Here is a 16,632-nt window from a genome sequence, read left to right as displayed (position 1 = left end):
GCGTGTGTTTGTGTGTGTGTACGTGAGAGAGAGAGAGAGAGAGAGAGAGAGAGAGAAAAAAAAACAACACTACAAACAACATAAAGAACTCCTGGACTGTTTGCACGTATGACACATTTCATTCCTTTCCAGAGTCCACCCATTCAGTGGGGACTATGTTATCATAGTTTGGCACGGTCAGTCCCTCACACACACACACACACACACACACACACACACAAATTCAGACAGCAACACACAATCAGGGCTTTAGGGGATTTGAAGCCACATGTGATCTGAGTAATGTTTTTGTTCCAGTGAGATCCACAAGTTCACCGTGTCGCACCTCGCTGCACTGTGTGAAACTCCACACGCACGTCACACTAATATCCTCACATTTGGGGGCATTTCTGCGCAAAAGTGCTTTGATTACCTGACAAAGTGGCATTATTTGAAATGAATCATCTTTCTCTTTGTCACATCATTCATGTACAGCATGACACACAGCATGCCAGGGTGTGATTTACTGTGACATGTGAGAACACACACATTCTGGTGTGTGGCCTTGCTGCTAAGACAACAGACACTTTTTATTTTAGCCTCTATAAAAGTCCTGTGGGGGCTTTACGTGTGCAGCAGTGTGGCTTGCTCCCGAATCCATACGTGTTCCTAAATAGAGCCAGCAGACAGGCAGACGGCAAGTCGGAACCGGACAGTAACTTATACCACTTCCTCTTGAACCCTGACCCCCGAGGGACATGATTAACAAGTGGATCGTCCACTGCAGTCTGTGTTATTTTGTCCTCCCTTGTTACCATACATTTCTTTATTCATTAGACCATCAAAATTGACGAATCTACAAAAACTACTGGTGCGTTGTAATTCACGCCTCTGACGCAGGTCTACATTGGACCTGCAAAACATGTTTATCCTTTGGCATGCAAGCTTGTGTGGCATGAGATGCTTCTGCTCGGCTTAACGCGGACACAAATACAGAGGAGGAAAATTTCATAAGAGAGAGAACTGCTTTGTAGTCGTCTAATTTGGAAACGTAGTGGCAATTCTTTGGATTCCTTTGGTTGACTACTGAGTGATGAATATAGTGAATGACAATTAAATGAAGTACAACGTCTTCTGCTGACTCAATGACAGACACTGAGCGGTATCTAGGGCTATTTGAAACAACTGTAACAACAACACGCACCTCCAGGATCTTTGGATTTGCTCGTCCTCACACTCAAAATGCTCTTTCCCTTCAGCCCCTCATGATCACAAGCAAGCAGTGTACAACCAGAATGTTTACAGTTCCCTAAAGAGCACTTATGCACTTACCTCAGCAAGTTGAATGATTTCAGGATGCACCTCAGGCTCTGCCTTTATGGGGATTCCTCCTGGGTCAGTACCAGGTCCAGGTTTCTTCATCCCGCCTGTGCTAGTGCTGTGAATGCACCCCATGCTGCCAGCACACTCCTCTTCTGCCTTGTATCTTTAATTTCCTCAACTCTTATCCGCTGTTTCCAGACAAGTGCTCCACTCCAGAAGGTCCCTCTTTCCTCTCCTCCTCCTCTCAGCGCTTCATGCTTTGAAGGGCCTCCTTATGTTTTCTACGACAGCTCATGTCTTCTTCTCCAGCATGTGCCTTCTCCCCCGGTGACTCCTCACACTTCTGCCCTTCTCTCTGACAGCTCGTCCTGCCTTGAAATCCACCCCAGATGACTTTTTTTTTTCTTCCTCCTTTCCCCCTATCCTCTTACAACCCCTCTTTCTCCCCTCCAGGAGGTGTCACCAGGCACTGGCCCTCCACTCTTCCCCCCCCCCCTCTCTCTCCCCTCTTCCCTGTCCCTTGCTCCCTGGCTATCCTCACTCTGAAAGCATGCAAGCACACACTCACCACCTCTCTCTCCCCTTCCCCCTTTCCACTTGCCAATACCTCCTTCTCTTAGCCTCTACAGACCCTCAAATGTCTTGTACGCCGCTCTCTCCCGCTCCACACTTACAGACCCTCCGGTCTCCCCCTCCCCTCTCTGTCTCTCCCACTCCATCAGGCTCCTCTTGCTGTTTCTCCATGGGGGAGAAGGGGGCAGCTGTTTTGGCTTGTTGATGTCAGGCCCTTCCCCTTTCCTTTGGCTTCACTTCAGCCCCTCTCACTCTCTTCTTCCTCAGGGGGGAGTGATTAGATAGAGCGTCTTTCACACACGTCATCCCTCCAGACTCTGTAACTTCGCACATGAGAACACACTGTGGGCTTGATCCCACTTCTCCCTCCTCTCAGTTTGTTGTGAGGAAGTGAGCACTTTTTAACTGTGTGCTTGCCTGAGTTCTTAGTGAACAACTGGATACAATGGGCTCGAGGTTGAGTTGTATTTCTCATCATCTTCCTTGGAAGTGAAAATGCTGGATGTGATAAACTCAGTCGCCCAGTTTGATAGGACACATGGCTCCGACACTAACGTCCTCTCTTGACTCCCTCAGTTGATCTCTACACTGAAATGAAAACAATGATGTGCTCTGTGCTTAAATCTTAGATCTGCTTCTCCGCTCGTTAAATTCCTTCAGACTACAGCTCCCTCTCTGTAACACACACACACAAACACACAGACACACACATAACTGTATTTCCTCGAACCGGGTTCTCCAGACAAAATACTGCTTTAAGCTGGAGGTTTTAGGGTTGTGAGGGGAAAATCTCCAACAATAAGCTCTTTCTCAAACCATGTTTTTTAGCCCCCGGTTAGACCATACAAAGCGGGCCTTGGTCTAAAGTGAGACAAATCTGTGGCTATGAGCTCAATTAGGCCAAAGAACCATCAACGTGCATCAATAAATCTATAAGTAATATTTGCAGCAACTTCAGAAATGCCTCAGTATTAGAGTGAAGATGTCAGCAGACCATTACAGATGTGCTATTTAGAAATTTTACTTGATACATCATCTAGGGGCCTGAATCACACAAACCTTCATCATGTAGTGGTTTGAAGTGGAGGAAGGAAGGACCCTCCTGTGTGGACCAGCTGCTTATTCGCATGGCAACAGGGGTGGGGGCTGGCGGTGGGGGAGTGGGTGGGGTGCACACGTGTTCAAACTCCAAGATGCAGCCCTTCTTTCACCAACACAAACAGCGATGGGAGACGTTTTCATATCTATTTTTAAGTAAAAAAATTAATGGAAAAACACTTTACTGCACATAAGAGTCTTGCATTCAAAATCTTCGGCATGGAAATAGTAAAAAAGTGCTCTTCGTGCAGCACAGTGTCTCCTCTGTGTTGTCATTTGATGTTTATTACTGATGCATTAATGTGTTTGTCATGCTGTAGCCGAGGCTCTTAAGTACTTCATGCAAAAGATGGGCAGCTTAATGTGTAAAAACGCTTGATATTTTATGAGCAGATCTGTAAGTAACTAGTAACTAAAGATTTCCTACACAGATTTCCTTTTAAAAAACGTGTTCTTCCTTTGATGACTCAGGTACATGACTTTATATCTCTGATTTGTGCCACCACCCACAGAGATGAAGGTAACATTAAGTAGAAAACATACTCATACAATAAGTGTAATATGCGTATTACCACACAGGTGGTTGAGATTACTTAGTGTGTGTCAGCATCTTCCTGTCTCACACCCACACTTTATGCTCCCTGAGTGGCCACTGTACGATAAATGATACACTTTGCACTTATCATGCTACGTGAACAAACACAGGGACGATTTCACAACTCTGTTGTGGCAGCAAACATAAAATCCTGTCATAACGAGACTAATTATGTCATGATACGTTTAACACTTGTGAGTCTATACTAGCAGGAATTTTTCTTGGTGCCAGTCACCATCCCGTCTGTCAGTCTCTGGGAAGACTGCTGCTGAGAGGTCTGGAGGAGTCCCATCTTACAACAGAGTGGGTGCCATCTGTGTGTATGTGTGTGTGGGAGGGATGTGAAGCTCAGCGGATCCTAGGCAGCTGCCACCATGACTCCGGCCCTCAGCAGGGGGTCGAGACTGAAGAAATACTGTTGCAATCGTCTGCCTCAAAGACCACACCAGGAGAACAGTAAGTGGAGGAAAATACCTTGTTGTTGCACATGAAGGTCATGCGGTTGATGATGCAACTCTGCATTCTGCGACTGACGAGGTTTCATGGTTTATCTAAAATGCCACGCTGTCACAAAACTGTGCAGGACCTGGGTGGGTTAAACTACGAAAGCAGGCAAAAAGAAAAATCTGGTTTGAATGTGGAGTTAACACACTTGAACTAACACTGAGTTTTCTTTTTCAAGCCCTTGGCCTGAATCCCTCCATTAATGCATACATATACAATGACCACATACTATCTGAACGTACATGACCCCAATTTATTGCAAATTGGAAGACAGGTTCATGTAATCTCCTCAAATCTGACTGTAACACCAGACTTTCCCCAAATATTTGTATTCCCTTCAGGAGCGAATGATTTAGACAGCTGTGGAGAATATTTGAGACGACCGCAAACGGCCATTATGAGCCTTTAATTGATTTGATTATTTCATCAGAAGGTGTAGAAATAGAGACATCTGTACAATGATTGGGGATGATGATAATGGCACTTGATTGATTCTCCAAGTGAGTCGTGCAGCGGCTGTTTTTCCTTTCAGTCTCGACACAGAAGTCTCTCCCGTAATACTGTAGCTTATGTATTACACAGTCCTCTGTTGTAATACTGTGGGTCAATGATTTGCTGAATGGTGCACACACGATTGACAATTGTTTCTAAATTAGTAACCAGTCTCAACATTCAGGACTGTTAGTATTGGAAGACAGGATTTTGACTAATTTTCATGAATAAATTTGATTTTCCGAGATTGATTTAAAATAGCATCACCAAATTATCTACTAATGAATAAAAATGGTTTATAATGAATAATTATGGATTTAATCTAGCAATTAAGCAAGTCAATAAGTCAAAAGTTAATAAAATTCAATAAACAGGTCCTAGTTACTAAACTACATCTTCTGTTAATCTCAGCACACCTGTGATCCACAAATATACAAATTATTTTTTCCCCACTTTTTCCGTTTATTTATTACAATTAATTCAATGTTATCCATCACTTTTCCATGTGTCAGCTACTCCTTTTTCCATTTAAAACAAGTCCAGTATGTGACTATTCTTTAGAACCTGAATAGTCTTGAAGGTAGGGCGGGGGAGGGAGGATGGGTGGGTGGGTGTTTTGAAAGTAAAGGACAGGTTTGCAGGAGGAAAGAAGGGAGGGAGTTATGTCCTCCCAGGAGCCTCTTCCACGTGAGGAGTTTTTTCGTAAGCTATGTGAGATTATTTTTTTTCTGCGTTTGTCGTTTTCTCCTCTTCTTGCGCTTTCAGGTCTTGTCTCGTCATTTTCTCTCTATTCTACGTCCTCTGCGTCGTCTCCTTGGTCTCCGTCCATTAGCAAAGCGGCGTACTTACTGGCTGAGCTGAACTTCTGAAAGAGGCAAAAGAAAACACAGTACAGTAGACTGACGACGGGCTGTTAATGCACTGTAAAAAAACAACGGGTGTTTATAAAAACTAACGTACGAGGGGGGGGCAGCTCTGGTAGAACAACTAAAGGCTTTACGGGAACCCTTTAATGAAGAATAATTCGAGAGACATCAAAGTCTGACTAAACCTTGGCAGTGACGGACTTACGGGGGTTGGGGTTTCTTCGAATTTCTTTGGCTCTGGGGGTGGTCTGGAGTCTCGGTCTCTTCTGTTATCCTTTCTACAATCAGAATTAACACTGCGGTTAAACTTAGTCGGCAGAGCTCAGGTCAGGAAAGCTAATCCTTGCTGTGAATCCTTAAGCACACAGCTAAAAAAAAAAAAGGGAACACAAATTATGCTCCCTTATCATCTGAAAATTAATGCAGCATTTCCAGTGCAACATCATGGGGACTGTAACTATTTGGCGAACAACAGGAAAGAATTAAATGGGCACTCCATAAAATCCTGGTGTTCTTAGTGTCCACAACACTGGGAACAATGAATGCGTAATCAGTTGTGTAACTGAACATAGGCCACTCTTCACAGATGCCCAATAAATGTCCTCCATGTCTCATTAAGATCTTTGGAGTTGCTAGCTTTGGATGGCTGACCTGTCTGCCTCCTTTCTTCGGTCTCTGTTGGACCCCTCTCCTCGGCCCCGCCCTGCTCCAGGCCCTGCAGGCCCCCCTCGTGCCCGTGGGGGCCCCCGGTCCCGACGCATACCGTCAGCCTTGTTCTCATCTTAAAGGAGAAGGCAGACAGTTGAGTGAAGGGAGGTTGGTGGACTTTTAACAGTAGACTACACTCACAACACACTGCAGCGTAAAAAGCCACTGGGTTGGATTCAAAAGGTGTTAGTCACTGATGTAGGGCCAAATGAGAGGTGCACAACTGCTTGAATGCAAGCAACCTGTACAGTGGAACTCTATTCCTATAAAGTTGATATCAGCTTGAAGGTTGTGCCAAATATTTCCAAAAAAATTAACAAGTCCAGAATTATCCAATGTCCCATAAGGAATCAACTTCCTATCTGTATAGTGAGGGTCGACCTTTTATGGACTAGTGGGCTAAATGAAACCAAAACCCCAGAACCTTTTTTTAATATGCAAACCTCAGTCGCCTTTTCTGGACCACACATGCGTTAGCCAACCCTAACCTAACCCTAACCCCTTTCTGCAGGTACAACCACATTTATCTGAAGCTGTTGAGCAAGTCTACAATCCTCAAGGAGTCACAAAGGGCACTGGGCAGATTGTGGACTGCGAGGTCAGAATTTTCACGAGAGCTCTGAGATATTTAAAAGCTTTCATATAAGCAATCTACACAGGCTGAAGAGTGAACTGCTTAGCCACATTAGCATCGAAGCTCTAGATGACAGTGCCAGTTGGTCCGTAAGTCAAACACTTCCAAGGTCCAGAGTTAAATGTCTCAAAAACTTTTGGATGGAATGTCATGATATACAGTGCGACGACCCCAGGGGGTGAATCCTAATGTTTTTTGTCGTATGCAAACCTCTTTGGATAAGATACCACTGGTGCTAAGCTTTGTATGTTTGCCTCACTAGTGATGGGGAGTCCTGTGTGTAATGACCTTTACAGTCTGACATGACCTTTAATGTGGCTGCTGAGTCTTGTTTAAGCCTCCATTATCACATATCTGTACAGATATTGTTGTCTCTCTTCCTTCTTCGGATCCTTGTTTTGCTCGAGTCCTTGGCCATAGCTTGTTCAGTTTTATTTATAGTCTATACTGCGGTTTGTTTTGGGTAAAATCCCCAGTGTGTCCATCAGTCATCAGTCGGCCTTACCTTTTCCAGATCCTCTTTCATCTGTAGAACTTGGGGAGCTAAAGAGAAAGTAAGAACCATCAGGGAAAGTACAAAAAACAGTCACATGAAAGTTTAACTTTTCTACAAGCCTTTGATCGCTAATTCTGGATATTCAGTCATTTGTGCTTGAAACGACCTCTTTTAGAAATGGCTGTTTCTGAACAGTACGTTCCTGAAAGTCTCACCTGAGCTTGGGAGGACCTGAACCATGTGGGGAGACAGGAGAGACGGGAGGCCGTCCATCACCATCACTAGAGCCTGTGCTGGCAGCACTTCTCTTAGCCCAGGCGTTCTCCTTGGGGGGAGGAGCAGGCATCACCTTCAGTGGCTCCTTGGAGCCGGTAGAGGGGGTCTGTGGGGAGGGCCCAGGGGAGGAGGGCTCACCTTCCCTCCCGCTGAAAACCTCGTTGTCCCCAGAGCGCTCGCTATCTCGACACCGGGACGCTAGTGGAGGAGAGGAAGAGGAGCACATTGTTGTTGCATTGTTTTAGTTTATTTGGATGTTTTGTTTTAAAATATATTTTCCAGAACCTTGAAGATATTATGACTTACGCTAAGTTCATAAAAGTACAGCAATTCGGAAAAAAAAATTAATAATTTACTTTAATAAAAAAATGTTATTAAAAGTTAAATCTTTGACTTCTGTCTCATCTCACAGACTTAAGCTCTGATGAAAACCAGATTGTGGACGGCGAGCTCTATCAAAATGAAAAGCAGAAGAATCTCACCTCTTCCAGAAGTGCTTCCTTGCTGTGAAGACTCACTTCCTGTGCGAGATCGCTCGTTATGAGATTCCTCATTGCGCCAACTTGGATCCCTGAAAACAATAAAAAAAAGTTTACATGCCTGCAAAAAGGTGACAGTTATGTGAATAGGGCTGAAAATTGCATTAAGAGGCACATCACTAACATGACCTCTCAAAACTGAGAATTTTTAATAGCTGTACTTTGACTTCATAAATAACACAAACTGAGTTTCAACTAAATAAAAAAACTGCATAATGACCATCAATGTCAAACCCTAACCTGTCTCTCATTTTTCTGTCAGGTCCCCGGCCTTTGTCCTCTTCCAGTTGCCTCTGCAGCCTCTCCTCCTCTTTCTTCAGCCTCTCCTCCACCTCCCTCTCCTTGGCCGCTGTGTCAACCGGCTTGGCAGCACCAAAGATGGATGAGGCCCTGCCGCTGGAGGTCGGAGCTGGGCCTGTGGAAGTACTGCTACCGCCACTGCTGCCACTCTCTTCCTCCTTAGGCACGCTACGGGGCTTAAGGTTCAACTTGGGTCTCTGCTGAGGAGCGGCTATAAGAACATGGATGAATATTACTGTTACTACTGAAAAATGTTAACTCACACAAACACCAACAGTCCAATAACCTTATTTGAGATTTTCAGTTCATAAAAAATGTTGACCAAGCGTAGTACTTTATACTAAACTCACCTCTTTCCTCGCGCCTCTCATCCCGTCTCTCATACCGTTCCTCGCGTTCGCCATAACGATCACGGCCCCCATAACGATCATTACTACCCCGACTGTCATCATAGTCACGGCGGAAGCCACTGCCAAATGCACGACGGCCGCCTCCTCCACGAGAGTCAAAACCTAGAGAGACGGCAGGGCAGCGGGAGAGGAGACCGGAAAGAGGTTAAGAACAATCAAGGCAGCAGCATGGCTATGTAATGTAAGCCAATGATGTGATTAGGATGGGCATGTGATCAGGAGGCCAAAACAATTGCTGATACAGTCATGTAGAAGTGAATCCAAACAAGCAGAACGACATACCTCCTCTATCGTAGTCTCTGCGGTCCCGGTCGTCATACCGGTCGCGGTACCGGTCTCTACCTCCATCATAGCGGTCATTGTCTCGCCGTGGTCCATCTCTGTAACGATCTGACTCATAACGGTCGCGTGATCCTGCAACAATTATAACAGAATAATGTTGTTGTTTCATACATACAATTGTTCTGCTTATGAACTGTTGCTCTGACTGAGCTGTGATTGTTCATTGAATATTAGGGGAAAAAATGCATTAATTCTTGTAGTCTAGTCAACATGAAGGAAAAGGAATATATAAATAGCACTTGAGCATGTTTTTGTTTTTTTATTTAAAACTGAAAGGGGGCATTATCACAACCCTGAAGCAAAATCAGGGAGATCTCCATTTTTCAAAGCAAGTGAGTTTTGGAGTTTGGTTTGCTTTAACAAATAGTTTTTCAACTAATACTGTACCAGAACATTTTAAGGTTTGTATCATTGACACCACTGACACTAAGAAATTGGTTCCTTCCATCAAAACCTGCTATCAAAAAAATACCCTGGATCAAGTCTAAAACAAGTATGCATGTTGAAGCACAAACAAAGCCTTGTCTGACTCACTCTCTCCAAAGGCATCATCTCTCCTGGGAGGTCCATCGTCGGGGTCTGCAGTGGGTCGAGCCCTCCAGTCAGTGTCTGTCTTGTCAGGACCCATGTCTGACATCCGTCCACCCCTGTCTCGGCCTCCCATAGATCCACCATCTCTCTCTGAGGTGTGAAGAAAATGGAGACGTTGAGTTTAATTATATAAGATGAAGGCTGAGGGCATACTCCCATTTGCTAAATGACTATAAAGGCAGAGAGGCTCATTACAATAGCACACTAGTGTCCAGACGAGGTTACAGCAAAAAATTTGTAGCAATGTACCTTTATCATTAGACTGATCTGCAATATCCACACGGATTCTTCGGTTCCCCAGGTTCTGTTGGCATGAAGCAATAGGGGGGCAAACAGTTAGTAATTCTGTGTGTTGAAATAAAATTACATAAGTATAAAAACATGTTCTTGTTGCATCCTCTCACCTCCTCACTGAGACTAAGGGCCCTCAGGAGAGAATCCACATCATCGAACTCAGCGTAGCCAAAGCCCTTCAGCCTCTCTGGGTTACTGGGCTCTCGAGGCAGACGCACTGCACTGATCTGGAGATGATGAAGACAGGACAACATATGAAAAAGAGAATGCACTCATCTGGGCTGAGCACTGTACAGCTCACCCAAAACAAGATCAGAAGAAAATAAGAGTAGCACGCAAATGAAAAATATGGAACAAATCAGTTGGCTTTTAGCTGGAGAAAATGCAAGATGAGACTGTTTGTCATTAATTTCTGGCCAAACCGTGAATAAAAAAAGTTTCTAGGCTAAGACCGTGACAGGCACTGTGGCTGATAAATGAAGTGTGTCACCAACATTAGTTGACTTGCAGGGCTGTGACCATTTCTAGTTGTAGCAATGTTTTACTTAAAAGGTATGTGAATGACTAGGTTAAAGGGTTTTTGTTGAGTTTTACAACCATCAAACTGCTTAGCAAACTGAAATGGGACTCTGACCAGCTTTACTTTTGGAAGCTCTGTTATCTGTAAGATATGACAAACAGGTTGAGCAACATAAGAACCCATCTTAAACATCTGTCTATACATACAACGGGGAAAAAGGAAACAAGGTCCTGTCCTGTTCTTTCTTACTAAACACATTCACTGGCCCTGCAGTGTGTAAACAAGCCCCAACGGCAGTGTGTCAGTGTGGGCTAAAAGACTTCAGGAATAAATATATAAACTACAAGTGAGACTGAATGCTGATAAGACTGACGAGCATCACAAGATGTTCAGATATGTTAAGTCTTTACAGCTCCTGTGAAGAGAAACACAGACGGCAACTGAAACTGTCACTTGAGTTTCACAGTTTGTGTTGCCTTGCAAAAACAAAGCTCTGCAGTAGCTATGCCGACCAAGGGCTACGTGTTATATGCTGCAAGCGTGTTTGCTACACTTACTGCCAAGCCGCGGAAGAAGTCTTTGATCGATTCCTCAGTGACATCATAGGGCAGGTTGCCCAGGAAGGCCGTGTAGGGCGGGCTGCGGGGCAGTTGGGACCGGTTGATATTGGGTTCACGTGCTGAGCGAGGCGCTGTGGGCAGGATGGAGCGGTCGATGGGTGGCGCTCGGTACGTGTCCTCCTCCGTGTGCCACGAAGTCGAGACTAGACAGATGAAGAGAGAGAACATTTCAAACAAATGCAAACCTAAAACTTCTAAATCAGACACTTAACAGCAGCATTTTCTCTGTGACACTTCAATTCCTGGACATTATCTATTCTGTCACATGTAAAATAAACCTTGTAACAGACTTTACAACAAGGTGAATCTTAATGGGAAAATATGCATAAGCAATAGAGGTGTGACTCTTCAATAGCGTCATAATTCAATTATAATTCGGCAGTCAACAATACTGCATGCATCTTGATGTATTGCATCCTCAGTTTTGTAGATTACTGCACATGGCAACTTTTTTATTAATCAATGTAATGTTAAGTAATGTAGAAAATGCTATAGGAACTAAAGTGGAAATGTCCACACCTCTAACTAGTAAACATAAGCATCTAAATACATACAATAGACACTACAGCAAAAGCCAAACTTCCATTAAAAAGGAAGTGTGAATAAGTTCCCACTGAATGGAAACCCTTTCTATTTCACATGATCTCTTAGTTCAGACATCTAAGTGTACCTGAGTCAAATGTCATGTGCATATGGTGAACTAGATACACATCATGTGACAACATGACATGTGCAACTTCATGTGTTGCTCTAGCAAGAAGCAAAAAGCTAAAAAAGCTAGAAAGTGTGCAACATTGTTATGAATCAAAACTGTGAGGTTCACAACTATACATTTGACAAAAATGTGCGTTAATGCATCATGCAAAGAAGTATGAGAAAGTTGTACAAGCCACAGCAGGAAAACAGGCAGGGTGCATGAGAAACTACATCCACTTCATAGATGATAGTAGAAAAATAACTGACTTTATTTGACTGACTGACTGAGTTTTGAGGGTTATTTTAATGACCTCAAAGGCCTCAATCCACACTATACAAGCATCCATTTAATATTCAAAATGGCCATCAAAAATCTGTACCATCAAGTTGGTGGATTCCTTTCAAAACAGTACAGTTAACACATGGACATCAAATGTGTCCAAAATCATTACTGAAGAAAACTGTAAAGTCTCAAGTTTTACACTGCAAAAAGTAGCGCTGGCTGCAGGCTGAACATTTTAATACTAAGCTACAGCAGCAATTAAGTTATGTTGTTGTTTCATTACATGGTTATATGCTGTATGTCTCATGATTTTAGATAGCTATCTTTAGCACGAGGAAAGAAAACATAGCATCAGCATCAGAAACTCAATGTTGTGATATCTGAACAGAAACTGGTGTCAAGATGTATATGTAAATCAGATGTGGGATAAAAGTATCACTACTGCTCTGCCACAACATGTTTAAGCATACAACAAAAAAACGAAGCTGCTCATTCTACATTCAGTCAACTACCAGACCATAAACGGTGACAGCACTGCCAGTCTGACTGCATTCTTCAACACATTTTCATTTCTTCCCACTCAGCTAAGAGACAACCCCAAGCAGCAGAGAGATATTGGCCGTTACTTTGCTTGGTGGAAAAATGCAAGACAGATGCAATGTGAGCAAGATAAAGTGTGTGTGTGTGTGTGTGTGTGTGTGTGTGTGTGTATCTGTGTGCTCACCATCTCCGTCCAGGTCGTCAGTTTCATCAGCCCAGCTAGTCGACTTGGATGGGTAGCTGGGGACCACATTGCTGCCTCCACTGTCCTCTGCCAGGAAGTCAGTCAGAGTCAGGGTCTTCCCCTTCTTATTCTTCTTCTTAGCTGGAGAGAAGAGAACCACAGAGTACATAGTTAGCCATGGACAACACGTGCTAGGCCCAATTATGACCATTACAGTGTGAAAACAGCGATGATCATTATGACTTCCCTGGTTTGCAGTGGATTTGAACTATTATTAGTCATTACAGCAGTGAAACGCTGCACCGCTGACAGATTAGTTCAAAACATAAACACACCGACAGACTGGGTATTCAAACTGACTTGTGTGTCTGTCGTGAACAGCTGCATCTCTGCGTACACGAACACTATTTGTAGTTCGAGATGTTGTCCAGCCAAGCCAGATAAGGTGACTGCAATATGTGCGAGTGATAACAAAAACACTGACTTGTTTTCCTATTGAAAGTTAACACAGAGGGAGTGGTCTGCCCTTCCAACTGTCACTGTGCACCAGATGAGAAAAGGTTTGCCAATTTTTTTTTTCCTTTAAGGAATGCACCTTGGAGGAGGTCTGAATCAATGGGCCATGTAGCCACTGCAGATCACTCCTCTTAGTGTCTTTTTTGAATGGCAAACAGTCGCCAGTTGCTTCACCCAGTTCATCTCATTGAGCGGGTCTGGTTTGTTTTGGTCTGAGGCAGAAAAGGGGGGAGCGACAAAGCTGGCTGTGAGCTTTATTGTGAAAATCCCAGCTGTCAGGACATTCTTTACACACATCGTTACAAAACCTGCACACATACAGAGCAACACCGACTAAAAACAACTCTTTCCCGGTGCAAAACGCTAAGTCATTGTTTACAGGCCTAACTAACTGGCCTTCACTGACTGTACCCCCCGGAACCCAAAAAAATAACAGTGACTGTTCAAGTAGCTTTCTTAGCGCTCCATGCGTGGACTGGTGCAACATTAGCACGCTAGGAGCTGCGTGTCTTTAACTTTTGGCACCACGGGTTTCTGCTAAAGGACGACAGTTAGCTAAAACTGTCGGGGCTAAACACGCAGGTTGTTTGCTTGCTATCTACGTCGGTCGCTTTTGTCTTTATGCCTATGCGGGCTTAGTCAGCAAAAGACTGCTGACGGGGGAAGTATCCCTGCTTAGCTGGCTAGGTTTTAGGGCCTAGTGCACGTCGCAGCGCCTGGATCCAAGTGCGCCATCATTGGAGCAAGACTTGGCCGGCTGGACGGGACGGCTCAAAGTTGTGAAGCTGCCAGGGAAGTGCTAACGATGCGACCCGACAGGCCCAGCTGCCCCGTTTCATCAAGCAGCGATATCAGGGAGCCTGGCTGCACACGTGGGGAGACTCCTCGGGCTGCCCGGACCTCTCGGCCCGACCCCTCCTCCACGAAACGCGCTTGCGCCCGATGCTTATCTCCTGTGAGCGCCACGGCGAGCTCCGCCACGGGCATACAATGTGCCAGCTCTGCACGCAGTTAGAAACATTTCATAACATGTCACACAGCGTCCGACACACGTATTACCGTGTAAACACACAGCCGGAGAGCCTAAACATCGCTGTATTTAATATAATATAAAAATACCGCTTATAATCAGCAGGCTAAACGTTTTCAGGCTGTGCAAGTCGTTGCTTCGTTCATTCGCCTTCGTCCAGCAGTTACGTCTTTAGCGGACCAAAACAACCCGAAATCCTGCTCATTCGCGCGGGACAACGACGCGAGCCATTAACGCGAGGTATTAACTATCCACAAACTTCACGAGCCTCGTTATATTGAGGTATAACCCGGTGAAATCGCCCCAGTCCTCCCAGATCGTTCACCCTCATAAACCTCACCTGACGCCGCCATGTTGGAGAGCGAGTTCGTGGTAGTACCCGGATGAAGGCGTCAGAGGTTTATTATCGGGAGCGCGCATCGCCGTTCACGAGCATGCCTCCTCCCTTGTTTGCTCACTCACATCTGCTCAGCTCAGCTCTTCACCAAGTTTCTATTTTATCGTTTATTAGCTGCAAATCTCATTGCTTTTTACTTACTCTTATACTGTATACTACGTTATATTGCTGTACAATACTATTATGTTATATTTCTGATACTGTGTCTCATATCCTATACTAAGTCATAATGTAGCACATTATACTATATTGTGTTAATGCTACATTGACTTTTGCATGTGTTCTGTTAAATTAACACAGACAAATACTGACATTACTCAAGTCATATATTAGTCTGGTGTGTATTGTTGACATAGACTAGTTGGTCCTGCTGCTATTTACCACAACTCTGTCACTTGAACTGCATCACAGTCGCTTAATTGTAATTTTGACTCTACAAATGCTGTTGTATAGTTTCTACTTTCTATTTTGATGTCCATTCTTATTTTAGATTTTATACCCCTCTTATTATTCAATTATTTTCCTTTCTATACTTATCTGTATTTATTTCTGTCTTTATGCTGTTGCAAAAACTGATTTCCTCTGCTAGGGATCAGTAAAGGCTTATCTGATCTTATTTATTTCAAATCCTAGGACTTTTCCAAAAATCTCTACATAGATTTATATGCTCCACTTAATAGTCTTAATTAACATAAAAATAGTGGTAAAATTGTGAATAATTAAAGTTCCAAGACTTTTATGTTTGATGCTTTATTGCTAAATTTGACGATGTTTCAAAATACAAAACTATCAAATGTAAGTTTGATAGCTACATGTCTAAAAGTATCCTATGTATCAGCTCTAATTTAAGTGGATTGTTTGAGTAATTGAGAGCCAAACACGTATTGTTGCTTCTAAGATTTAAAGAATAACTCATGTATTTCTACAAATGTTACAGAAAGGATCCCTGCACAGTCAGACCTGTAAGATCCCTTTTTGTTTAACCATGAATACCCATTATATCACTTGGTTTAAAACCATCAGACTTTTTAGACAGAAACAATCATTTTGCATGGGAGTGGTCTATTGCTGTGACGATCAGTTAGTTTGTTTGTGTTGTTATGTATGTGCCTTGCTGGGAGTCTGCAAAATTTTGTTATCTTGCATAGTGACAATAAAGAAATTTGAACTTGAACTTGAACTTGAACTTGAACTTGTGTGACTTTGGTGTTTTGAAGGGTTAGTTTAGTGGTCGGTTTGCAGTTTGAATCTGGAGGTCATTCTGTGTGTTTGCATGTTCTTCCCGTGCTTGTGTGGGTTCTCTCCGGGTACTCCTGCTTCCCCCTGCAGTCCAAAAAAATGCAGGTTAGGTTCATTGTGTGAATGTGAGTGGTTGTCTGTCTCTATGTGCCAGCCCTGTGATTGACTGCTGACCAGTCCACAGTGTACTCCGCCTCTTGCCCAAAGTCAACCAGGATTGGCTCCAGCCCCTATGACCCTGAAGGATAAGCGGTATAGAAAATGAATGGAAGGCGGCAGTAGAACAGCCACTTCCGTGTTCTCTAAGGTAAAATTACCGTTATTGTTAATGAAGCCTGGTGGGTGTGAATAGCTCGAAACAATGGCTGTTTGTGGTTAAATAGAAAGGATCTTAGATGTCTAATTTTGTAGGGATCCTATCCGTAATGTAATGTTTTAATGGACATACTTTTTCTGGAAAATAGTAAATATGGCTGTCTGAATGTTTCTCTTTTTTGGATAAGAACTGGATAAGAACAAGATTAGATAAAAATTTAGATTTGCATAGTATTTCGAATCACATTTTCTGTATTATAAACCAGTCAGTT

At 43.6% G+C, this 16,632-nt stretch overlaps 2 protein-coding genes across 5 annotated transcripts in view; both read right to left on the bottom strand.

The window, feature by feature from the left end:
• Positions 1-1,603, bottom strand: part of LOC139211752 (tensin-2-like) — a 30,464-nt gene extending 28,861 nt beyond the window's left edge. For both annotated transcript variants that reach the window (XM_070842117.1, XM_070842125.1), the window contains exon 1: positions 1,312-1,603. In XM_070842117.1, coding sequence (XP_070698218.1) covers positions 1,312-1,434 — 123 coding nt within the window. In that variant the 5' untranslated portion in view covers positions 1,435-1,603. The remainder of the gene's footprint in view (positions 1-1,311) is intronic.
• Positions 1,604-5,147: 3,544 nt separating this feature from the next.
• Positions 5,148-14,819, bottom strand: eif4ba (eukaryotic translation initiation factor 4Ba). 3 transcript variants are annotated; one of them, XM_070850685.1, is made up of 15 exons: positions 14,750-14,819; positions 12,864-13,004; positions 11,098-11,303; positions 10,131-10,247; positions 9,976-10,030; positions 9,670-9,816; positions 9,076-9,207; positions 8,734-8,895; positions 8,324-8,594; positions 8,027-8,115; positions 7,484-7,742; positions 7,278-7,315; positions 6,082-6,211; positions 5,636-5,708; positions 5,148-5,429 (listed from the first exon to the last, which is right to left on the bottom strand). In XM_070850685.1, the coding sequence occupies exons 1-15, from the start codon at positions 14,760-14,762 to the stop codon at positions 5,352-5,354; spliced, it is 1,911 nt and encodes a 636-aa protein (XP_070706786.1). In that variant the 5' UTR covers positions 14,763-14,819; the 3' UTR covers positions 5,148-5,351. The 3 variants fall into 3 exon arrangements, with proteins under 3 accessions (XP_070706786.1, XP_070706794.1, XP_070706802.1); XM_070850693.1 differs by lacking the exon at positions 6,082-6,211; XM_070850701.1 differs by lacking the exons at positions 5,636-5,708; positions 6,082-6,211.
• Positions 14,820-16,632: the final 1,813 nt, after the last annotated feature.

This window comes from Pempheris klunzingeri, chromosome 2 (assembly GCF_042242105.1).
Source record: "Pempheris klunzingeri isolate RE-2024b chromosome 2, fPemKlu1.hap1, whole genome shotgun sequence".
Lineage (NCBI taxonomy): Eukaryota > Metazoa > Chordata > Actinopteri > Acropomatiformes > Pempheridae > Pempheris > Pempheris klunzingeri.
The sequence above is the reverse complement of the archived record's forward strand: the minus strand, read 5'-3'. Positions and strand labels throughout refer to the sequence as shown.